The sequence below is a fragment of the Gopherus evgoodei genome, chromosome 6, assembly GCF_007399415.2.
Source record: "Gopherus evgoodei ecotype Sinaloan lineage chromosome 6, rGopEvg1_v1.p, whole genome shotgun sequence".
Taxonomy (NCBI): Eukaryota; Metazoa; Chordata; order Testudines; family Testudinidae; genus Gopherus; species Gopherus evgoodei.
In genome coordinates this window covers 59,649,881-59,670,187 of record NC_044327.1, presented here as the reverse complement: position 1 = coordinate 59,670,187, position 20,307 = coordinate 59,649,881, and the positions used below count along the sequence as shown (strand labels likewise).

The 20,307-nt window shown below is 42.6% G+C and overlaps 1 protein-coding gene across 3 annotated transcripts in view; it reads left to right on the top strand.

The window, feature by feature from the left end:
* Positions 1-20,307, top strand: part of SRFBP1 (serum response factor binding protein 1) — a 132,560-nt gene that overhangs the window by 33,543 nt on the left and 78,710 nt on the right. The window contains exons 2-3 of one of the 3 annotated variants that reach the window (XM_030566761.1): positions 14,991-15,079; positions 16,585-16,657. The exons of 1 other annotated variant lie outside the window; for it this stretch is intronic. In XM_030566761.1, the coding sequence (XP_030422621.1) occupies positions 14,991-15,079; positions 16,585-16,657 (162 nt within the window). The remainder of the gene's footprint in view (positions 1-14,990; positions 15,080-16,584; positions 16,658-20,307) is intronic. One more of the 3 variants, XM_030566762.1, reaches the window with a different exon arrangement.

The following is a 20,307-nucleotide window of genomic DNA, read 5'->3' as shown; positions in this document are numbered from 1 at the left end:
AGGCCAAAACAGAGTGACTTACCTGGGGCACCAGGTGGGTCGAGGAACCATCAACCCCCTACAGGCCAAGGTGGATGCTATCCAAAAGTGGCCTGTCCCAAGGTCAAAGAAACAGGTCCAATCCTTCTTAGGCTTGGCCGGATACTACAGGCGATTTGTACCACACTACAGCCAAATCGCTGCCCCATTGACCGACCTGACCAAAAAGACCCAGCCAAATGCCGTTAAGTGGACTAATGAGTGTCAAAAAGCCTTTACCCAGCTTAAGGCAACGCTCATGTCTGACCCTGTGCTCAGGGCCCCGGACTTTAACAAGCCATTCCTAGTAACCACAGATGCATCTGAGCGTGGTATAGGAGCAGTGCTCATGCAGGAAGCAACAGATCACAACTTCCATCCTGTCGTGTTTCTCAGCAAGAAACTGTCTGAGAGGGAAAGTCACTGGTCAGTCAGTGAAAAAGAATGCTATGCCGTTGTGTACGCCCTGGAAAAGCTACGCCCATATGTTTGGGGACGGCGGTTCAAACTACAAACTGACCATGCTGCACTAAAGTGGCTTCATACTGCCAAGGGGAACAACAAGAAACTTCTTCGTTGGAGTTTAGCTCTCCAAGATTTTGATTTTGAAATTCAACACATCACAGGAGCTTCTAACAAAGTTGCTGATGCACTCTCCCGTGAGAGTTTCCCAGAATCCAGTAGTTAAAAAGTGTTCTTAAAATGTAAAAGTCTGTTAGTTATATACTTAGTAGTATATGTAAAGGTGCATGTGTTGTATTAATCTGTTTATTTTCAAGTTCTAGAAGGAAATCGCCGCCAGTGAGCTTCCCCACTGTCTGCAATTTGGGGGGCGTGTCATAAACAGATAGCTAAGGGTTAACGTCTCTTTCACCTGGAGCACCTGACCAGAGGACCAATCAGGAAACCGGATTTTTTCAACTTTGGGTGGAGGGAATTGTGTGTCTGAGGTCTTTGTTTTCTGGCTGCCTGCTTTCTCTGAGCTTTGGAGAAGTAGTTCTGTTTTCTAATCTTTTGTTTCTAAGTGTAAGGACAAAGAGATCAGATAGTAAGTTATATGGTTTCTTTTCTTTGGTATTTGCATGAATATAAGTGCTGGAGTGCTTTGATTTGTATTCTTTTTGAATAAGGCTGTTTATTCAATATTCTTTTAAGAAATTGCCCTGTATTGTGTCATCTTAATACAGAGAGACCATTTGTATTTTTTCTTTCTTTTTATATAAAGCTTTCTTTTAAGACCTGTTGGAGTTTTTCTTTACTTCAGGGAAATTGAGTCTGTACTCACCAGGGAATTGGTGGGAGGAAGAAATCAGGGGAGATCGGTGTGTGTTGAATTGGCTAGCCTGATTTTGCATTCCCTCTGGGGGAATAGGAAAGTCCTTTTTGTTTCCAGGATTGGGAACGGAGAGGGTAGTTTCACAGAACTTGTGTCTGTGTATCTCTCCAGGAGCACCTGGAGGGGGGAAGGGAAAAAGGATTATTTCCCTTTGTTGTGAGACTCAAGGGATTTGGGTCTTGGGGTCCCCAGGGAAGGTTTTTCAGTGGGACCAGAGTGCCCCAAAACACTCTAATTTTTTGGGTGGTGGCAGCAAGTACCAGGTCCAAGCTGGTAACTAAGCTTGGAGGTTTTCATGCTAACCCCCATATTTTGGACGCTAAGGTCCAAATCTGGGAATAAGGTTATGATAGGCCTACCATAGTGGGGTTCCTCTCCAGCAGACTTTGGACGGTACACAAGAGAGGTGTGATGTGATGGGAGTTGTATATGGATAGAATATATATGCTATGTAGGAAGGAGAGGGGAGGCAGCTGTTTATCTATTTGAAAGACTTCAAGCACCGAAACCCTGATTCAGCAAAATACTTAAGCATATGCCTAATTTTAAGCATGTGAGTACTCCCATAGCTACCCAATATAATTATAAAGTGTTTATATACATATTGATATTGGACCACTGAAATGGCAGAGGGCTGAAAAAGTACTCTGTTTAGGATTAAAATGCAATTAAGCACACTATTTAATTTTTCGTTCTGTAAAAATATTGTATACAATATTTTCAAGATCAAAGCATGACTGAACTGTCTAGTTTTTTTTCCCCTAGCAGCTTGGGCACCAGCACTTCTGAAAAACTACTAAATGGTGGGGAGGCATTCCTAATGCTGGCATGCAAATCAACATGTGATATATTTCACTTTCTCTTCTAGAATTCCATTATCCAATAATGACACTGCAGAACACTACAAAATAGATTTTCCCAGGCGCGGACCATAACTATGCGGCCGTTTTGACCATTTTAACCTATCAATATAATAAAGCTACAGTGGTGATTAAACTTACTGTACTGATTAAGCTTCTTATAATTATTGCAAATGCAAATTATATCTAAAGTCAGCTTTGTTACTTACTCTGCTAATTTGTTCTTTTTCAATGTTTCTTCTTTCTGTTTCTTTCTGTAGAAAGGAAATATGATCCAGTGATTTAAATACAGGACTAGGAGTCCAGTGATGTGGATTTTATCCTATCTGTTCCGTAGAATTACTGTGAGACCATACCTTTTATACCCCACAGTTCTTTCATCTTCAAAATTAGGGATATTTATGTGCTTAACTGTGGTGTTCAGAATTAGTTCATTGGTATTTTGTAAAGTGCTTTGCTATCTTCTAATGAAATATACTGTAGAAGTGCAAGATATGATTATTTTAATATAGATAAACCTACTATAAATGAACCTAATGTACTTGAATGCACATGCAAGATTTGTTTAAATGCAAAATACAGAACTCTGATTCATCTGTTATCACTGATCCAAATATTTAAGTTGTAAATAAATATACTGTAAAGCATACAGATGTATATGCTTAGTGTTAGCTGTAATTGATGTATATTGGGTGAGAGCCTTACTCCTGTCCAGCCCCTTTATGTTGGGTAAAAGGTCTCAAGCCATGTAAAGGACCCTAAAAGCCAGGTATTGGCTGGGATAGTCATCAGCCTACCTTCTAAAATGATGGTTCTCAACCAGGGGTACACATACTCCTGGGGGGTCTCCCAGGGGATCTAGTTATTTGCCTAGTTTTATAACAGGCTACATAAAAAGTACTAGCGAAGTCTGTACAAACTAAAATTTCATACAATTATATTTATACTGTTGTATGTACTAAACACTGAAATGTAAGTACAATATTTATATTCCATTCAATTTATTTTATAATTATATGGTAAAAATGAGAAAGTAAGCAGTTTTTCAGTAGTAATGTGCTGTGACACTTTTTTGTATTTTTATGTCTGCTTTTGTAAGCAAGTAGTTTTTAAATGAGGTGAAACTTGCAGGTATGCAAGACAAATCAGCCTTGCAAGAAATGGCATAGAAAGTATGTCGTGGGCATGGCTCCGGCATACAGTACTGCAGAGATTCTGGGTAGCATTGCAACCCATGGAGCAACAGAAGAAGCTGCTGTAATTTAGATAGCACTAAGAGTCTAAATTTCATAGTTTATAAATTATACGGTCAGGAGGCATCACTGTGATCTCCAGTCCCTGGAATTGCCCAGAATCAGGGGGGTGCATAGAAGTCTTGCAGCCACCATAGCTGTGCCCTTCTCCTGGGCTGTGAGCTCTGTATTGTATCTCCAAGAGACACAGCATAGAGTTGCATGCATTATTTCAGGCAAGATTCCTAGGGATGACTTGTTAAATGTGTTGACATATCTTTTGCTATGCTGGTGTTTATTACACATTTGTTTTTAATAGACACTAAAACTGGTTTTCTTTCCATGATGACTTCTCAAGTTTTAGGGTTTTTTTTAATATCTAAACCAACTAGACAGCACCATTCTGCAATGACTGTCAGAGCTATCTTGGCGGAAGGAGAGTCCCACCATTCCCATCCTGCATTGCAAACAATTCTTGGTCATTCTTTCCACTGGTAGCCACGTAGTCTGTGGACTCCTAGCCACTCTAGAATGTAATTTTCCAGGGTTGCTGTTGACAGAGGAAATTATTTGGTTTGAGGTTTACCTCTGGTCTATAATTAGTCTCTTCTGATTTTTGTTTGTATTTTTATATCTATGTGGAAGGAACTCCCCATCACCAAGTTTCAGGGGCTACTATGTCTGGGGAGTTCTGATACATGGTGATGAGCCTACGTCATGCCCCAGTCATTTTAGAGGCTTCATTTAAAAGGCTTTCACTTCCTTTACTGCTTGACCTTCTGAAACATCAGAGTCCTGCTTCGCTATAGATTCTATTAAAAAAAAAAAAAATTCCCAACTGAGCAGTTAGCTAAGGAAGAAACATCTAACCCATTTTGGATATCAGAACTCACTGAACATTGCTATAAATAATAAAAGATGATAATGAGGAGCCCCAGTCATGACCAAGACCCCATTGTGCTAGGCACTTTACAAACACAGAAAAAAAGGCTCTCTCTGCTTCAAAGAGCTGGTCATTTTCATGGGAATAACTTCAAGAGGACTTCCAAGAGCCCAATTCACACATACCAACCACTGGGAAAGAAACAGACACAGGTTGGTTACTTTGATGTTTTGTGGCTGCTGGATAGTGGATATCTCTCCTTGTTCTTGCTATCATCCAGCTACAGAACTTTATAATTGGCTGGCAGCTGAAGAAGTTAGTGTTTTGTGTTTGTTTTTGTTTGTTTTTTTGTTTTTTGTATTTTTTGGTGCAGCTAGTCCTTTAAAAAAACCGTGCTCCATCTGCATTAAATGTTCCTAGAAAAAAAATTACAAAGCATGTTGGAGAGGAAACTAAATGTATATGTTTTGTTATGTAATGACTAGCTGTGCTTTTTAAATTAGTGTAATCTTTATTCAAAGAATAATCTTGGGCTTTTTTATTATAGTGTGTGGATTTTTTGCTGCAGTGTTAAAGAACCACTATTAAAGCTTCCTATGAAATAAGACATACTCATTTTTTCTTTTCATTTAAGAAGTTCTAAATGATCTCAAGCTTAAATGTTTTCCAGTGTGTTTTCAACTGTACAGACTGCAGTTGTCAGAACAGAACAAGACGTGCAATGTCATGAACTCCAAGGAAATAGTTTTCTCTGTAGTTATGTAATTACATCATCATCTTTGTACATACTTCCTTTTTAGGGGCAAGAGAAAGTTAATAATTGCTCAGAGCATCTATCACATCAGTAGTTTACATTTGTCCTCAATGCTCATTTTGAAAAAGTACAACTTTGCAAGACTTTTTAAAGACAGACTTCCTGTTTGTACAGTTGTTAGATGAAGGGTGTTTGCGTGCATGAAAATTTCTGAATAGTATATTATTGCAGTTCTCCCAGACTTCACATTCATGACAAGTTGGTTTCAAGGTGCAAACACACTTTTGCTTTGTGGTAAACCTTTTAAGAACCTGTAGTTTATTCAGCATGTGCAGTGGTATACAGATGTTCCTGCATTAGAACTACTACTATTAAATTGAAATAAGATCTGTACTACCTTGTGAGAAATGTGCTTCACATTCTGAATGCAGTGAGTTGAATATACATAGTCAATAAAAGCCAAGCTGAAATATTTGACACTTTTACCATTGAAACCTTAATCAGAACACAAATCATCTTTATTCTTTTTTTAACTTGGTTAGGGGAAGGGCTGGTACCCCTTCTCCCTTTTTCCACTTTTGGCTTCCTGAAAGTTTAGGACCCTTCTTCTTGTGGGCTGCGGAAACATATTGACTTTTTCTTTGGACTATTGTAACTCCTCTTGCAAAGGACAGAGACTCTGAATGTCACAGCCAAAGGGATGTGCCCTGGAATCCAAGGCCTGGTCTACACTACGCATTTATACTGAATTTAGCAGCGTTAAACCAATTTAACCCTGCACCCGTCCACACAAAGAGGCCCTTTATATCGATATTAAGGGCTCTTTAAACCGGTTTCTGTACTCCTCCCCGACGAGAGGAGTAGCGCTGAAATCGGTATTGCCATGTCGGATTAGGGTTAGTGTGGCTGCAAATCGACGGTATTCGCCTCCGGGCGGTATCCCACAGTGCACCATTGTGACTGCTCTGGAAAGCAACCTGAACTCGGATGCACTGGCCAGGTAGACAGGAAAAACCCCGCTAACTTTTGAATTTCATTTCCTGTTTATCCAGTGTGGAGCTCTGATCAGCACGGGTGGCGATGCAGTCCCAAATCCAAAAAGAGCTCCAGTATAGACTGTACGGGAGATACTGGATCTGATCGCTGTATGGGGAGACAAATCTGTTCTATCAGAGCTCCGTTACAGAAGACGAAATGCCAAAGCATTTGAAAAAATCTCCAGGCTATGATAGACAGAGGCTGCAGCAGGGACTCAGCACAGTGCTGCGTGACAAGCGTAACAGAAAGCCAAAGAATCAAATGGACACTCAGGGAGGGAGGGAGGGGGGACTGAGGACTCCAGCTATCCCACAGTCCCCGCAGTCTCCGAAAAGCATTTGCATTCTTGGCTGAGCTCCCAATGCCTGTAGGGTCAAAAACATTATCTTAGGTGGTTCAGGGTATATCTAGTCAATTTACTACCCCTCCACCCCCCGTGAAAGAAAAGGGGGAAAAAATCGTTTCTTGCCATTTATCAGTGTCACCGTATGTCTACTGCATGCTGCTGGTAGACGCGGTGCTGCAGTGCTGAACAGCAGCATCTCTTCCCCTTCCTTTCCTGATGGCAGACGGTTCAAAATGATGGAAAACCATCGTAATCCCGTGAGTGCTCCTGGCTGGCCTCAGTGAGGTCGGCCAGGGGCGCCTGGGTAAAAATGGGAATGACTCCCTGTCATTCCTGGCAGACGGTACAAAATGCTGGGTAACCATCCTCATCATACCAGCTGGAGCCTGAGCTCCATCAGCCCCCTCCCCTTTCATGTCTAAAGAAAAGATTCTGTACTCCTTGGACTATCATAGCAGCTGGAAGCTGCCTCCCCCTCATTTTATCTTGCTAAAAAGTCAGTGTTTCTTATTCCTGCATTCTTTATTACTTCATCACACAAATGGAGGGACACTGCCACGGTAGCCCAGGAGAGGTGTGGGAGGAGGGAAGCAATGGGTGGAGTTGTTGCAGCGGCACCCCCTAGAATGGCATGCAGCTCATCATTTCTGCGGGATCTCTGGGGCTCTGACCCAGAGTGGCTGTGCTCTCTGGCTCTCTAGTAGACTTGTCCATATTCTAGGCAGGATTGACTCTATTTTTAGATAAAACATAAAGAAGGGAATGACCCGGGGAGTCATTCCCATTTTTGTCCATGCGCCCCTGGCCGACCTCAGCGAGGCCAGCCAGGAGCACCCATGACAGCAGCAGACAGTACAAAATGATTGATAACCGTCATCACCAATTTCCAATTGCAGACGGTACAAAATGATTTATAACCGTCATCTCATCACCAATTTACAATGGCAGACGGTGCAATAGGGATAACCATCTCTTCTACCTTGCAAAGGCAAACGAAAGCTGCTGTGTAGCACTGTAGTACCGCCTCTGTCAGCAGCATCCAGTACACGTATGGTGACAGTGACAAAAGGCAAAACAGGCTCCATAGTTGCCATGCTATGGCATCTGCCAGGGCAATCCAGGGAGAAAGGGCGCAAAATGATTGTCTGCCGTTGCTTTCACAGAGGAAGGATTGAGTGATGACATTTGCCCAGAATCATCCGCGACACTGTTTTTGCACCTTCATGCATTGGGATCTCAACCCAGAATTCCAATGGGCGGGGGAGACTGCCGGGAACTATGGGATAGCTACAGGATAGCTACCCACATACCCCAAGACTGTGTGTGTGTGTGTGTGTGTGTGTATATATATATATATATATATGCGTTCACTTCCCAGCCTGACTCTAGGGTAAATTAGAGGGAAATTAAAGGTCCATACACGAGAGAGAGAGAGAACCCAAGCAGAATTGGTCCAGAGCAGTGGTACGAGTGACTGACAGAGAGCCAGAGACAACAGGCAACCCAGCAATAGTCATTCCAGCAGCAACTGTTGTAACAGTGCATCACTCAACAACAGCTGCAGATAACCCAACAGCAGCAGCTGCTATGCAAGATGGTGAGCCAGCAGAAAGACTTGCAACAAAACATGCTATAGCATCTACTGTTGGAGCTGGTCTGGGCAGCCAGGGATCTGATGACTGGGGCCGTGAGCCCAGGGTCAGTGCTTCCATCAGTGCCCTTTGATGCCAGTAAACCAATTGCCAGCTCATGCCAAGTCTTTAGGCATCAGCTGATCACTGACAAACTCATAACTGGAAATCAAACCATCTCACCTGTATGTTATTCAGAATAGGTATTAGTCTTTTATCAGAATGTATTTAGTGTTTAGACTCTAATGCATACAAAAATTTACAAGCATTTCATAATCTCACTTGTAATGTCTATTCCATGCAAAAAAAAAATGTAAGTTTTGCTTATAGCTTTGAAAATGTTTGCTCTAAACTTGTGAATCTAGGTATGGGAATCATTCTCTCTGCCCGTTCAGGAGGCCTGTCAAAATTAAGTTGGCAATTAATGAACATCGTAGTACAAGGATTGGTGAATGACCCTATCACATCTTGGAAATATTACTTGCAAGGTTGCTTGTTTCATAGGCTGGAAGGCTTAAATGTAAAAGATAAAATGGGCAAAAGTAAATTTTTCATTTCTTTGCTGTTTGAACTCTCACAGGGCTAGAGACGCTAAACTAAGGCAGAGATCCCCAGGGATTAGCCTTGGGTCCACCCTGAAAGACATTTTGAATTGAAAGATTACTATGTTTAGGAACCATGGATGGTAACTCATTTGTGTGTATATGCTTGCTTGCTTGCTTTATCCTGTAAATAACTCTCATATTTATTTTTCCTAGTTAATAAACCTTTAGTTAGCTTATTAAGGATTAGTTGGAAGCATTGTCTTTGGTGTCAGAACTGAAATATAAACTGATCTGAGGTATAGACTCATGTGACTGGTTTCCTGGGACTAGAAGTAACCTGGATATTTTGTGATCTTTGGTCCAATGTGCCTGGATGGCAAGATAGACTGGAGAGCCTAGGGGGACTGTTACTGGGTTGGTGAAATCTAATTACAGAGCATAGAACCAGTTTGGAGTGTCTGCCCTGTTTTTGACAGTCTGCCCTGAGGTAGGTACTCAGTCATGAGCTACTCCAGGGGTCGGCAACCTTTCAGAAGTGGTGTGCCAAGTCTTCATTTATTCACTCTAATTTAAGATTTCGTGAGCCGGTAATACATTTTAAAGTTTTTTAGAAGGTCTCTCTTTCTCTCTCTCTCTCTCCAGTCTATATATTATATAACTAAACTAGTGTTGTGTTGTAAAAAAACAAGGTTTTCAAAATATTTAAGAGGTTTAATTTAAAATGTAAATTAAAATGTTGATCTTACGCCGCCAGCCCGCTGCTGTTCTGGGGTTCTGTTCACCTAAGCTGGCAGTGGGCTGAGTGGGGCCTGCAGCCGGGACCCCAGCTGGGAAGGGTCTGGCAGCCAGAACCGCAGACCGGCAGCGGGATGTGCGGGGCCAGCAGCTGGGACCCCAGATTGACAGTGGGCTGAACGGCTCAGCCCACTGCCGCTCAGGGGTTCCATCCGCTGGCTCCTGCCAGCCGGCATCCCTGCTGCCAGATCCGCTCAGCCCGCTGCTGGTCTGGGGTCCCGGCCCTGCCCACGTACAGTGGGTACCTACCTTCTCCCTGGTTCTGGCTCATTCTCTTCCTCTCTCTGGACTGAGCTGAGGGTGGGAGTGGACCGAGCACAGGGCTGGGGGTGGAGGATCTGGCCAGGAGCTAGAATGAGGGAGGGGGCTCAGGGTTGGGGCAGGAGGTTTGGATGTGGAGGCACTTACCTAGTCAGCTCCCATTTGGTGTGAGGGGTGCAGGTAGGGGTGTGAGTGGAGGTGCAGGAGCTCCTGTTTGGTCCTCAGGGTGGGGGTGGGGATCTGCGGAGTTCATGGGATGGGGGGGCTGGGGATGTGCTGGGTGCAAGAGTCAGGGCAGAGGGCTGGGGGCATGTGAGGAGTGCAGGTGTCAGGGTAGGGGGGGCTGGGTATGTGTGGGGATGCCAGAGACAGCGCTGGGGTTATGGGGGGGTGAAGGAGTCAGAGGACTGGGTGGTACAGGGCTCAGGGCAAAGGCCTGGGGTGTGTGTGGGGGTGCAGGACTCAGGGCAGAGGGCTGGGGGTGTGTGTGTGGGGGGGGGGTTAGGGCTCAGGGCAGATGGCTGGGTGACTGCCCCCCCCCAGAAGCCCCAATCCCCCCACTTCTTGTCCCAACTACCCCCTCCTGGGACCCCACCCTCTATCTAAGCCTCCCTGCCCTTTGTCCCCTGACTGTCCCCCTAGGACCCTATCCCCTACCTGTCCCCTGACTGCTCCAACCCTTATCCACACCCCCGCCCCCAGGCAGAACCCCCTGGACTCTCATGCCTATCTAACCACTCCCTGCCCCCTGACAGGACCCCCAGAACTCTGGACCCATGCAACCCCTCTCCACACCCCTACCTCCTGACAGCCCCCCCTAGAGCTCCCGACTCATCCAACCTCCCACATCTTCTTGTCCCATGACCACCCCTTCCAGAGACACCCTCCCCGGACCCTCCTTGCTCCCTATCCCCTGACTGCCCTGACCGCTATCCACCCCTCACCCCCTAACAGGCCCGGGACTCCCATGCCCCATGCACCCCTGCTGCTCCCTAACTGCCCCCTCCAGAGACCCACCGCCCCAACCACACCCCTGGGATCCCATCCCCCCATCCAACCCACCCTGCTCCCTGTCTGCCCCCACCCTTTATCCAACCGCCCCCAAGCCAGACCCCTTACCATGAGGCTCCCTGGTCATCCAGAGTTTTGTCGCTGACGCGCGCACATAACCCCGCCCCTCAGAGCACTGTGTGCGCCGCGGCATTGCTCTGGATGAGCGGGGAGCAGTTTTCCCTCCCCACGGAGCCAAACGTTGGCCCGCGGGAGTGCGCAGCCCTCGCCCCCAGAGTGCTGTGCGCGCGGCGGCAGGACTCCAGGGGAATGGGGGGAGGGCGGGGGAGGGGCCAGCGGCTTGCTGCTCTCTGTCCGAGCTCCGTCCAGGCAGCACGGACCCTGCAGCTTGCCGCGTCGGCAGGATTTTTAATGGCACACTGGAGTCCCAGCAGGCTCCAGCGTGCCATTAAAAATGGGCACACGTGCCATGGGTTGCCGACCCCTGAGCTACTCCATGAAAACTGCCTAGAAACTTCAGAGATGAAGGCAGGGAACAGACTGAGGTTAAGAAGCCGACCCAACCTGATATGAACCCCAGGCAGAAGAGAACACTCTCTGTTCATCAGGGACAAGTGCCCTCATGTTCAGTGCATCGTGATTTAGGATGACTGACTTTGGATGAGTCACAGCAACAGGCTAGTAAGGGCCTGGACAAAACCTAAAGAGTGTGGTTGGCTACCGACACCGCTGCCATGAGGGAATAGTGTGAACTTAGATGCCAAACCACTAAACCACTAATCGACAAGGTTGGTAGCAGGTGAGAGAATGGGCTCAGACCAAAACATGATGGCCTATTCTCATGTGGGCAGCCAGAACACTCCCAAAGAGAGTACCCCTTTATGGAATGTGAGTATCCCAAGGTTTGGACAGTGGAAAGCTGAGTGTGGAAGACCAGACCTGCCAAAGTAATGGTCACTGTATGGATCAATGGGACAGAAGTGCAAGGTCGGTTGGACCCTGAATGTAGCCAGGCCCTGGGGCAGGCTCCTTTACCTGGGGCAGAAGGGACTCCAGGGGAAACAATCTTCCTACAGCACCCCACCATCAACCTCAGCCTGGACCAATCTACACGGGAGGTCCACTTTCTTGACACCACGGTGCAAATAAATGATGGTCACATTAACACCACCCTATATCAAAAACCTACCGACCGCTAAGCCTACCATCATGCCTCCAGCTTCCATCCCGGACACATCACATGATCCATTGGCTACAGCCAAGCACTGAGGTACAACCGCATCTGCTCTAACCCCTCAGACAGAGACCAACACCTACAAAATCTCCACCAAGCATTCTCAAAACTACAATACCCGCACGAGGAAATAAGGAAACAGATCAACAGAGCCAGACGTGTACCCAGAAGCCTCCTACTGCAAGACAAACCCAAGAAAGAAACCAACAGGACTCCACTGGCCACCACATACAGCCCCCAGCTAAAACCCCTCCAATGCATCATCAAGGATCTACAACCCATCCTGGACAATGATCCCACACTTTCACAGGCCTTGGGTGGCAGGCCAGTCCTTGCCCACAGACAACCTGCCAACCTGAAACATATTCTCACCAGTAACTGCACACCGCACCATAATAACTCTAGCTCAGGAACCAATCCATGCAACAAACCTCGATGCCAACTCTGCCCACATATCTACACCAGCGACACCATCACAGGACCTAACCAGATCAGCCACACTATCACTGGTTCATTCACCTGCACATCCACCAATGTAATATACGCCATCATATGCCAGCAATGCCCCTCTGCTATGTACATCGGCCAAACTGGACAGTCTCTACGGAAAAGGATAAATGGACACAAATGAGACATTAGGAATGGCAATATACAAAAACCTGTAGGAGAGCACTTCAACCTCCCTGGCCACACTATAGCAGACCTTAAGGTGGCCATCCCGCAGCAAAAAAACTTCAGGACCAGACTTCAAAGAGAAACTGCTGAGCTTCAGTTCATCTGCAAATTTGACACCATCAGCTCAGGATTGAACAAAGACTGTGAATGGCTTGCCAACTACAGAACCAGTTTCTCCTCTCTTGGTTTTCACACCTCAACTGCTAGAACAGGGCCTCATCCTCCCTGATTGAACTGACCTCGTTATCTCTAGCTTGCTTGCTAGCATATATAAACCTGCCCCTGGATATTTCCACCACATGCATCTGAAGAAGTGGGTATTCACCCACGAAAGCTCATGCTCCAAAATGTCTGTTAGTCTATAAGGTGCCACAGGATTCTTTGCTGCTTTTACAGATCCAGACTAACACGGCTACCCCTCTGATACAATCTTCCTACAGTGCATTCACACTCATCTGAAGGCCTATCTCTGCAGATGCCTATGGCTGTCTGTGAGATGACATATGGCCGTACCCTTGCTGTTGTCCTATCCTGGGATTAGCAGTACCTGTGGGAAGTTATCCATGAGCTAAGAAAATTGGATACAGTGGCTGCTGAACCCAGTTCTGGTACCTGGGGAAGATCCTGGAATGATGGATCTAGCTGAGTTAAGAGACTTAGGCAACCCCCTTTAGGGAAATTCAAGATTCACAGGTCATACATCCAGGTTGTAGACAAGCGTGGTAGCCAGGGGATTGCTGCTGCCAGATTTAGGGAGCATTGGCTCATGACACAAATTTTGTCTGGGAGCAAAGAGAAGACCTTATGCCGAGCAGGACCTACAACTAAATTGCTGCTGTGAATGACAAGGTGGTAGAATCCCAACATTTGTGGATGTTACCCCAATTTATACTCTGAGGAGAACAACTATATCACGTCGAACATGACAAATGCATGGGGGAGGAGGGTTCCTTGATTGTACCACTGGATGCTTCTGCAACTAGTACATGATATCACTTGTACTGGGCAGGAGAAGATTTGCATAGACTTCTGAAAACCTAATTCAGTCTCAGTTTGATGAACACCCAATGCCATGAGCCATTGGAACATTTAGGGTCTGCCACAGGTATATCAGTATTTTCGATTTTATATGTGGGTATGCATAGGGAGTGTGCAAGTATTTAAGATTTTGTCTGTAGTTAAAAATAAAAACTCTGGATACAATAAAGAGAGATTCCTCTATGGAATTTTAAGAAGGGTGTGGCAACTTGGCATACAGTACAAATTCTCTGTCCAGGAGTAAATTTTAGGATTTTGCTACAACTTTACCATAAATTCAAAAATCAGACACAATTTTTGTTCTGATGTTTTCTTTTTCTCTCCACTTTGTGGATTTTAACACTGTTTTACGATTGATAATGGTAAATTACTCCAAAAAAGAAAGTTTTAGAAAATGTATTGCTAAATAGTTTCAAATTTCTGTACAGTATTAATGTACACAAATGGCCAGGTCATTAGTCAGCAGTGAGATGCTGTTATCATCCTACACCTCAAGTCCTTGTATTTTTATGAAAACTCTAACTTTCAATATGTTTGGCCCTGGAGAAATTTCATGGCAATTTCATTTGCTGGATTTACCATTTGTTTATCTATGCTACATTTTTTAAAAAATGTGTTTTTTGTGGGATTGGCTGGGGAGAAATAAAACCCAAGTAGTATTAAATATATTTTAATGTAAGTCTGTAAATTTACAATTTGCAAGTATAATTCTGGGGGGTGGAAATGAAACTAAATTTAATGACAGTCCACATGGGTAGCAATGTGGTTTTATTTGTTTGTCTGTTCTTGTAGAATTTAGAATAGCCTTTGACCGACGGTCTATTATTAAAGAATGAATAAGTGTTCGTTTTAGGGCTTTTTAAAGAACATTTAAATTGTCAGTTAAAGATAGTTTTGTTCCATATCATGCTTTAACAGAAAAGTACAGGTGCATTTTCAATGAGGTGCGTATACAAAATGAATGAGCAAAACATAAATCTAAGCTGTTCAAAATTCTAGGCCAGCGTGGTTCTAAGAATAATATTAAAATATGGCTGGTTAAGAATGCCTTGGCTCTTTCATTTCTTGTTCCTGTTCAGACCTCAGACACATTTTTAGACTGTTGGTTTGTTTTCCTCCTCTGATTGATGTTTATGGAAGCAGTTTGAGTTTAACAGGAATCTGAATTCATTTGAACTAAGATTTTTGGTAAGCAGAGGAGTGAACCGTGTTCTCAAAATATTTTTCTGTTTGTTGAATCAGTTTCAAAAAACAAAGGCATAACAGATATATTGATTAGTTTCTGTACACAAGGATAAACAGCTTTCTAATATATTGTCCTCCTTTCAAACAGGTTGTGAAGATGAGAAAAGAGGTGAAGAAGGCCAGAGTTCTTACCATTCGCAAACTCACCAGACACATTGCAAAACTTAAATTAAAAAAGTTAGTTTAATATTAATATTCCTTTTTTTTTAAATTTTAATGCTGCATTTATTTTAAATGACTTAGATAAATATTGAATAAACTGTGGGTAAAAATGAGTGTCTACATAATGTTATTTAACACTCCACACATTTGAGGTGGATAGTGGGGTAGTAAATTAATTGGATAGTTAATACTTTTATTAAGAACGCAATATGTTTTTAGAATGGGATTGGTCTTGAACTGTACTTTTATGAATGTGTATTATTAAGTGTGTAAGATGTAGTAAATCTTATTTATAGATTTGTGTCAATATTTTACTTATCTTAATATAGTCTAAGGTAATAAGAATCTAAAGACAATTTCCCAAAGCAGACTTGAAGTAAAGTTTTCAGAAGTGCTTAAGTGACTTTGGCGCCCAAGGCCCATTTTCAAAACTGGTTTAAACACTTGGCCGAAGTAATTTTGAAAATGAGATTTATACTAAATCACATGAGCATTTTAGAAAAGTTTAGCCTTTGTTTTAGAACATCACTTTGTTACAGAAAGCTTCAGCTTCTTCCTCAGTGCAAAGTTCAAAGTTTCAGTGCAGGGAGCACTTTTCAATATGCTTTGAACAATAAGCACTGTTTTTGAAACTGTTTAATAATGTTTTTAATCAGTGTTAGTGTAATTAATCTTTCAGATGGGGCAAAGTGATTTGTGACACTGTTAGTACTGGAAACCAATGGAAGACGACAAATCTACTGTTGTGTTTAAAATGTGAAGAATACAGCTGGGTTTTTTTTAGACACTTCACCCACTATAGCAAATTGTGTACGATTTTTGGCAGTATCGTGGCCTCCATTATATATTTAAATTTTGTAATTAACATTTAATTTTATTGTAAATTTTACTCAGAAAAGTACCTCTTGCCATCTAAATTTTCAGGATTCTATCTTTATTTTTTTTATTTTTTTCGATAGGTAGGCATTCTTTAATCCCTATCATCTCTTAAGATTTGATTATTATATCCTATCTAGGGTCATTCAAAACTTAAACATAATGTACTTACACAAATTTTAGAAGTAAACTTTCAGCCTAATAATCATTCTCTGGCTTGATTAATCTCTTATCTAGTTTGAGCAACCTTGACTTACACTGGTGCTAAACAATTTATAGTGTTCTCTAGACACTACATTTAATTCAACAGCTCATATAGAGGGTGCAGCAGATTCTTCTGATTTTAAAAAAGTCCTTGCCAAAATGTTGCTATCAGATGTATTACTACTTGCCATCACGTTTTTAGAATTCTCATTATATTTCTTCTGCTTGCTAATTTCATCTGTAAAAGCTGGGGCGCATTGATGTTTCTGTGTCTAGTTGGTTGTTCTGAAAACTTATATTTAACATAAAATAGATGTGAACAGTAAAATAAAATTGTTTGTTAACTTTTGTGATTTATTTTGCTGCAAATAGTAACTTCCTTGTTGAGAAATGATTGCAAATCAATATGTTACCCAGTTAAACACAGTCTTTATCTACAGGGGTTCGGAAGATATGGTACTAAAGAACCAAAGGCGAGCAGAGAGATTACTAGAAGAAATTCATGCCATGAAGGTAATATCTTCATATACATATATTTAATATTTAGTGTCACTTATTTTAGTAACAAAAGCCTGGACTTGTTTTCGCGGAAGGTGAAATCATGCATAGATCTGTTTTGACTGTAAATGTAACAGAGTGGAACATTAAGAATTTTGTGTATTCCATGTTTGTTGCTATACCTGTCAAGGTGTTAAACTAATTTGACTGAGACTTGCCAAACTAAACTTTCATCTGTTCAGAAATGCTCCATTGCCTGAAGCTTTCACAGTAACAGTTACAAATATAAGAATTTAAATATTTGTGCTGTTCAGGGGTGTAGATCTGTTGAAATTGAAGTTTCAGTGGACTGACGAGACATTGAATCAGATATATTTCCCCCTCTTTAGACAGGGTGTGTGTTAGCATAACTTTCAAGCCATTCATTTCTCTAACATTGTGACATGTAATTAAATGTCTGGTTGTCTGTTTTATAACAACTTTAAAACCACATTTGACTAATAATTATCCTAATGACAGGTTGAATTTTCATGAAGGTTTTTTTAGAATTAAGAATATTGTATTTGAGTAAAAATCCAGCATTCAAGTTTGAGCGTAAGGATGCATTATGCTCTGAATGCTATTTTCTCAGTTAGATAATTGCTGAATCCCCATCATTATACCTGTTGTGTCTTTCCTCCTGATGTCTCTGGAGACTCTAGGTTTGAGTCATGTACAAAGGCATGCAAATTGGAAAGTCTTTATTGGCAACGTAACAGTAAGTAAGCTGTTCTTGGGCAGATCTGTAAACTAGTTGGGTACGTTCTCTCCTCCAGCACATTTCTCTTACAACTGATTCACAACCAGGCAGTCTCAACAGATGAACAAGAAATAGACAGAAAAGCCTCTCCCATGTGGGTAATGAGAATACATAAAGTACTGCATTTTAACATGGAAAGCAATTAAAGAATGTCAGATAATTGATTCAAAGGCATTCCATGTGTAACCTTTCTGCTAGTAGGGTTGGCAGCAACAAGGGCCGGGCACTTATATTAGGGGATTCTCTATAGTTTCTGTCTTTCTTTTTGTTTCAACCCCCCACCAAGTAATCTCGGAACCTATAACCACTCTGGGTACCTTTGCCAAGCTAATCTGTACCCAGTCACAGCACAGAGATTTAAACATGAACTTTATTGGGGGGGGGGAAGGGAAAGAGCAGGTTGAACAGAGACAAGTATTTACAACCTAATGCCTTCTATCACCATTTACCTCAGAAAGGTGGAGGGATAGCTCAGTGGTTTGAGCATTGGCCTGCTAAACCCAGGGTTGTGAGTTAAGTCCTTGAGGGGGCCACTTAGGGATCTAGGGCAAAATCAGTACTTGATCCTGCTAGTTAAGGCAGGGGGCTGGACTCGATGATCTTTTGGGATCTCTTCCAGTTCTGTGAGCTAGGTATATCTCCATGCGTAAGTCACAGTCCCAAACAATTGGTCTTTCAATGGCTGATATTCTCACTCTGCTGTTCTCCTGTTGGAAGCTGTAGCCTGTGGGTGAATCCAACTGTCGCTTTGCTCTGCCTGCTGGGTGCTGTGGCTGGGCCCGGTTTCTGCTGCTGCTCAGTCCAGAACTGTTGCTGGGCTCTGACTTCTGCTTGCCACTGGCTAGATAATGAGCCTCTGGTGAGCTCTGCCCGCATAAGGCAATTACAGCTCTTAGCTCGACTCTTTCAAATACACAGGGATCAGTGGCCTCAAGAACCCATCAGAGTCCTTGTCACCCGAAGAGGTATTCCCAGCAGCAGTTAGGAATGTGCAGTCTCTATCCTCCTTGCTCTCTAGCTCTGTCAGGGCCTCTTACTCCACCTCAGCAAACATCAGTTTTCATCAGGATGACGCCAAACCCAGTTGTTGTTCAGGCTTTGCCCAGGTGGGTTTCCAACAGTGCAGTCTCAAAAATATGGGCCCCAAGTCAAAACTTAGTCAAATTATATCCCAATGTCCCCAGACTACCTGCAGTTGGTAAGCCTCTCTGTCAACTCCCCTTGTTCTTCAACAGATGTCTGAAGAAGAGGTTACTGTAAACTCAAAATCTCATCTCTCTCACCAACAGAAGTTGGCCCAATAAAAGATATTATTTCACCCACCTTGTGTCTCTAATACTTGGGCCTGACATGGCTACAACCACACTGCATCAGAAAGCTCACTCAGTTACCTCCCCTCCTTCATAGGCATCAAACCACACAACTTGCACATGTTTATGAGTTCTCCCTACCTCACATTCTTTACCTGTTGGCTTATTCATTGATTTTTTTTTCTTACTTGTCCAGCAACTGTAGCATGAGACTTAAATACATTTGAGCATTATTGGTAATCTTATTGTAGGCACTTTGTACCCTAATTATAGGAGCCTATAAAATATTCGAGCTACGGCAATTTAATATAAGAACAAGCAACATTTGTGAAACGTTTAGGTTTAGGACCTGGTTTGATCAATTGTTTAATAATAGCAGATGCTTTTTAGATAAGCACAAATACCAAGGTATAGACTATGCAGTTTCATATTTGTACGACATGTCATTTTAAAAGATTGTATTGTATTTTAAAAAAAAAAAGGGGTAAAGCAACTGCATGTAACTCAGCTTGGAAGGATTAGATTTTTATAGGTAAATGTCAGTTAAGTCAATTTCACTTGCGCACACCCAAACTAACTAAAATATTTCCATCGATCAGAAATTTACAGATAGGCAGCATAAGAAAAATGCTGCTTCAGAACTTAATGGTTTGCTTTGAGAATATTTATTATGTATATTTTGACATGATGTTGACAATTTGTTTTAATGGTTATGAAGCTTTAGCTTTTTGACTCGGTGTCTGCTGTCATTAAGTAATTCTCTGCTTCCCCATCCCCCACAATTACGAAGATTTACGTGGATAACAATAGAAAAGATACTTAAGAATAAACATTGATAAGAATTCTGCCAAGCCTACATGTAATGCCTAGATATATCATTTGCCACTAAACAGCCTAGATAGTAGTATAGATGTATGTGTTAGTAAAGATTGCAATTTTATCATTTTGAATCACTTGTAAAGAACTTTAGACTCAACTGAACTTGTGTACCATAACAAATATAGTACTTTATTAAAAATATTCCCGTCATACATATAATGCCTGTATGGCAAAATAAGCAACTTATTGTCAAATTCTACTCGCCATTGGTGTTAAAATATAGTATGTATGAAAAGTACTTTTCTCAAATGAGATGGGGAAACTTGCCCATCCTCACTCTCTGCACATCTGTTTCTCAGATGCTCTTTCACTCTGTCCAGTATTCCATGTTTTGGCAGATGTTACAAGAATCTCAGTCTGCCGGTGCATTCCTTTTCATAGTAAAAATCTTTCTCGGTAGCATCAGTTCCCTGAGAGTAATTTCAAAGTTGGGTTTTCCTTTATTCAGTCCTAAGACCAAGCAACTTTGACAAGACAAGCCTAAGACAAGCCTCTTCAGCTGTACGTGTTCCTCTTCTACAACTTGGAATCTTATTTGACTTTTGGATTTGGAAGCTTGGTAGAATATGTCAGAGTTGAAATGGAGAAGTATGGCAGTCGCAGTGGAAGTGCTTCATTATTGACTATATAAAGTTTGTGTCCTGTTTCCAAATCCAAAAATGATGTAGGTGGCTTTG